The 5521-nt window shown below is 43.2% G+C and overlaps 2 protein-coding genes across 2 annotated transcripts; both read right to left on the bottom strand.

Moving 5' to 3' along the window:
* Nucleotides 1-144: 144 nt before the first annotated feature.
* On the bottom strand, nucleotides 145-427 carry SARC_11241 (hypothetical protein; the record flags this gene model as incomplete). The annotated part of the gene is made up of 1 exon (XM_014294679.1): nucleotides 145-427. A coding segment is annotated over exon 1 (231 nt), but the record flags the coding sequence as incomplete, so codon positions are not given.
* A 3060-nt stretch (nucleotides 428-3487) lies between these two features.
* Nucleotides 3488-4302, bottom strand: SARC_11239 (hypothetical protein; the record flags this gene model as incomplete). The annotated part of the gene is made up of 2 exons (XM_014294678.1): nucleotides 3488-3868; nucleotides 3913-4302. 2 exons carry the CDS (start codon nucleotides 4300-4302, stop codon nucleotides 3488-3490), a joined length of 771 nt encoding a protein of 256 aa, XP_014150153.1.
* Between the last annotated feature and the right edge of the window lie 1219 nt (nucleotides 4303-5521).

Genomic DNA, 5521 nt, shown 5'->3' with positions numbered 1-5521 from the left:
TGTGTGTGTGTGTGTGTGTTATATATATATATATATATATATACTAATATATATATATGTATATGTATATATATATATATATATATATGTTGAGTGCGTTTTAAATTCTGCTATGGATTTCCCTTTAATATATTTATGCAAACAGTCCACAAAAATACATACCTGTGCTGTATTTGGTCCGAACACCTGATCGAATGCAAAGGTGGCTGTGAGTGCGTTTGGGCACAGCACGTCCACAGTGTTGTTCACTCGCGCATTGCATTTGACTACGTTGGTGTGACCCCCTTTCTTCTCACTTTCACTTCTACCTCGACATCGCACAGACACCTGTACATTCGATTCACTGCTGCCGTCATCGTTACCGCTGGCCACCATTTCGCATAAAGTGATTTATATTTGGAGGTTCGAGTACAGGTATGTATACGAGATGATATATACTACCGATTGGATCGTTTGCACGGATCGTAGTCAGTATCAGTACTACCTCGGCATCCTAGACTATGTCAGTAGAAAAAAGTGCGGCAAATTGATGATATTGAAGCTAACTATGCTATGTCCTAGTCGAACATTGAAGCTCTAGACTCGGAGGCATGACAAGAATGCATAGGGACGGGGCATTCCGTATATATATTTATTGTTTTACGACTACAACATAGATACATGTATGATGTATGCCGGTGTTTGTTACACGCATCTGAGAATATTTCAAAATCGCATTTCCCGCCAACTTTAACCAATAAAATCAACTTACACAATAATATTGGAATCTCTCAGTTTGTCTCGCCCCCCCCCCCAAAAAAAACCCCCCCCCGACCGACTGTCAGACAGACCGGCCCACAAGAGGCAACGCAAAAGGTCTCTAAAAAAAGCCTCTATAAAATCATCAGGCTAAATCAGGCAAATCCGATAGGACAAAAGTATTCAACAAATTTAGACCACTTGGTGATCTTTTCACTCACACGGCACACATACATAATGTCGAGGTCAGAGTGACCATATCGAGGTGTGGAATATAGTTGCTGTTGCAGGACACTTTGATCCACCTTACATACGTACATCTTCTCGACGTCAGAGTCATCATGACGAGGTCACAGTGTAATACAGCGGCTATCAAAAATTCATAATAAATAATATTTTGGTTCGATTTCAATCATGTAAAATTGAAGCACTGTAAGATTCTTTCACCGGGACTTGAATAACTTCACCTGGTATTAGTCTTTTCGTACCACTCATTGCTCGAATCTCAACTAATTGTGTCAATGAATTGACGTGAGCTGCACTTCAACAGTTTAAATCACAATTCGACATATTGCACTGCGTGCCTTTCCCAATTTGATTTTATATTAGCATCGAACACTTGTGTTAACTTTCACTGACCTTGTACTTAGAAACAATAGGTAATTAACCGAAGCAGGTGAAAGCTCCCTTTTTTCGTTTCCCTAGACTATTATCTACGTAGCTTTATACATTAAAATAGTAAACATAGTCTCATAAAATAAATAAATAAGAGGCCACATAAACACACTATGAAACCCTGCCAAACGCGGCGTAATACGGCCATACAATTTAACTAACAAACGCTCAAGGTGAAATGAGCAGCCTGTGTACAAGTCTTCAGTATAATTTCAAGCCTCGCTAAATCAAGGAAAAATTATATTGCTGCCATTTTATTGCGAATACAGTTTGGCGACGGGAAAGTGTTAACCTCCATTCTCAGCCAGCGAGGAATATGACATACTCGGCCACCCAGTCCCTACCATCCTCGAAGCGTTTCATCCTCGAAGCGTGTACGTCGAATACTGGCGCAAGGAGCATATATCTCAAACCCTTAACATGTAATTTGGAAGTGTGATAGGATCAATTCTTGCATGACTCACTCGTGCCGCGTCTCCAGAACTATGTTTATATACAACATAATAGCTCTCATTACTATCACTTGGTAACCAGGTAAGGTCAATCGGCAATATTATTCGAGCTCATTCACCGACGAAGCGACTTATGTCGAACAAGATTCTAGTCAAGAGGACGACGTATTGAGGACGAGTACCTACGGATTTAACTAAGGTTGAATCTAATGGGCTATACTCAAGACAGTATTAAGGATATTGACATCCGTATAACGACCGGCGACAGAATAAAAATACACGCAACGAAGCCCAGGCTGAGTAGTGAGCGAGTGCATACACATATCTTGACATAGGAAAACCTAACATTGATAAGTACTGATCTCTACACGAGAGTAGTATACTGATCCTTAACGAGAGTAGTATACTGACCCTTACACGATAGTTCGCAGTGAGAGTACCCAGCAACGCATACATTCTCATACATTTCAAGGCTAATAGCTTACCAAACACGATAGAATGTGGATATCAGTACGACAACGACCATGAGAAACGTAATACGATTGTGGCCAAAATAAGTACCAAAGAGAGCGCGAAGCGGTCGTCTTAGGTCAATGGTTCGGAAACCAGTCAATGCAGGTGTGCTGCGAACACTCACTATGGGTGACCTAGCAACACAAGCATGACGCATCGATAATTTCTCAATTCGATGGGGGGTGTTGGATAGGTTACCAGGCTATAAATATCCTGGTAACCATACCAACTGTGGCGAGTGTTCGGAGTACTTCTGGTGTGAAGCACCCCCAGGCACTGCCAGCCTGGCTAATATATATTCTCTTGGGTGTGCGAGTTCGATTCTGTATCATTGCCGATACTCGCCTATGTGCTTGTTCATACATATATATATATATAACTGGCGTGTCTCCCGGCCCCTCTTATCCGCACGTCCAGTCGCCCTCTGTTCTCAGTCTTCACTTCATCGTTCAGTCTTATTCAGTCTGTCTGTTATCTCATACGTCGACGCCCTCTAGTCATACGAAGTCGATCACCACCCCTATTCCAGTCCTTACCTCCCGCTGATTAAGGCTGAAATCCCCAGCGTATCTGACACTCGCCATTTTGTCCAATAAAAACTAGGACTCAGGCTATTATACAGAGGAAAAGGCGTATTTCTCTCCCTCTACTAACTGTGTACACCTCTACGCGTAGGCTCTCCTCATCAGCTGTCTCTCTCACCTCTCACGTGTTGACATGGTGCGTCGCTACACAGCCTCATATCTCTTACGGTACCATGTCTGTCCAGTTTCCGCTACCAATGACATTCGTTGGATATATCTCAAGTTGAATACCAGTTTGTTTACATATAACTGCATACAACGTCTGTCAAGTCAGCACCAGTCCATGTACTCTTCATATCTTACCCCCCCTCCTCTCTCTCCCCTTCGTCAATTGTAGATTCTAATTCTCAAGCGCCTACGATCCCAGTTCTTCCCTGCCCCCCCCCCCCCCCCCGCCGACTCTCACTTCTCTTAAACATGTTGATCCTTCTTATTTCACATAAGAAGAGGTATATACCGTTCCTTCCTATGAAGAACACGCCTTATATTCAAGTGTGTGTACGTATACCTTATGTCCACGTACATCTAAACAACATGCAAGAGCGTGCGCAAATCGTTGGTTGCTGCACTTCGGTTGTACGCCTCTTTCTCCGAGACCATTGTGGGTGATGACTCATAGCTCCGCACGCCCCCCCGCATCAACTCAGAACTGCGTGCTAGAGGTGAGTTATTAGACAACCATCCCATGGGCGGAGGTGGCAGGGCCGATGGCTCCGGCGCACTGTACGAGTAGTCGCCTGCCGCATAGAAGTCCGCTGGGTCTGACTGTGGTACACACGGTGCACCCTGGCGCTGCGATTGCACACGTGGAATTACATTGGACTTTTTTAAGTTATTATTGGTGTTGTTATTGTTCGTATGGTTCTTCTTAGTGCTGCTGCCGTTGCCTGCTGTACCGAACTTTCCCTCGGATGGCAAACTCGAGCCGCTTCCGCTGACATTCTTCCCACCTTTAGCACTGGTGGAGTTGAGCTTGTCTTTTTTCCCGTTTTGCCCGTGTTCTTAGACAACTTGCTGTTACGAGTGGCATGCGGTGCCTCGTTACTACCAATCTTGTGTTTGGTGCCTCCTGTGGTGTTCTTTCCCTTTTTACTACTACTTAGCGACCCATCGGAACTACCGCCAGAGCTGTCGTTCTTGTGATAGTTGGCATCTGCAACGTGATTTTTGTGGGTGTTTGCTATGTTCATGGGTTGGGACTTGCCGTGAGTGGGTGTGGTTGCCCCTCGGTCGGCCGAGTATGGTGGTGTGCGTTTCCTGCGGCTGTTGCCATTGACTTTCTTCACTGGAGAAGACATGGCCCCAGTGCACACCTTGCTTATATCGCGCGAGTCAAGCATGTAGCCTACTATATCCGTACACGATACAAATGATGCTGTGTCAATACACACAGTAATTGATTATAGCTGTTTGCAGAAAGTAATAAAAAATCTCGTGCCTTGTGAGACTAATACCTCTCGTAGTTGTACCAATTCCGACTGGAACAGTAGTGCGTGGCTGTACATTCACTTCAGATTTCGAGACATCAATTCAAAGCGGAGTGGTGCACTTGGTGTAAGTATTTATGATATTCTTAACTTTCGAAAAACTAACCTTTTCGATTTACTTGCGCACATCTATATGTTTACCTATGTAGATGGTTTAGTTAGAGGTGAGTATTAGAACAAGCGTAAGCCGTTCTCTATGGAGGTTGTATAGCGTCGTGTAGTGTTTATAATGAAAGTGTGCGTTTCACTATCTTTGCGCCTCCATATATGCAGAACTCGGACTTTTTATCACAAACCGAGTCACGGAGTCACCTGTTTACGTACCAATATAAAGAAAACGTATTACTTATATGCTCCGAGGTACGGGAGATGACGCATTTCAGATTTCTATGGATGGCGTTTCAGTAAATATAAATCTGTCTATTTATGTTACGAATCATGAAGTACATACGTTTTCAATTTTAAGTTTACCTAAATATGATGCTCGCCTTCCCACAGTTTTTTTTTTTGGTTGGAGTCCAAGTCTTAGCCAAGACTAAAAAACTCAGCACCTAAAACCACAGAGATTATGTAGCCAGCTTTTTATTGGACGAGCAGTGGAGCATACTTACTGCTCCTGAATCCTGATAAGCCAAATACTGAGGACTGTATCAGTGTACATACCCCAGAGGCCCAGAGTGAACCAGAGTCCCAGACTTTAGAGAAGACCCCCAGCTTTAACCAGCAGGGTGAGGATGCAGAGATGATTGATGAATCTATTTGCATTTTAAAATGTTCCCCAACAACAATAATTCAACGTTTGTGTCACTGTGGTAACATGGTTACCACCTCCTGAGAGGTTGAGAGGCTAAGAGGTTGACACATATACGTACAAGTGTAATCTGCTATTCGTGTTCAAAATATAACAATTTATGCTTGCTCCCAAAGGCGAAATTTATGAGTGTAGGTGTTCTATGAATGTACATGTGAGCATATGGTTTCGTAACAGTGCGTTCCTTTTTCTGCAATACATATTCGCAGTTCAATGTAAAGTAAAACGGAATATGTATCAACTCTAAAGATCAATATATAT

This window comes from Sphaeroforma arctica (genome assembly GCF_001186125.1).
Source record: "Sphaeroforma arctica JP610 unplaced genomic scaffold supercont1.1586, whole genome shotgun sequence".
Classification (NCBI taxonomy): domain Eukaryota; class Ichthyosporea; order Ichthyophonida; genus Sphaeroforma; species Sphaeroforma arctica.
Note: the sequence above shows the minus strand (reverse complement) of the source record. Positions and strands in the feature narration are given on the sequence as shown.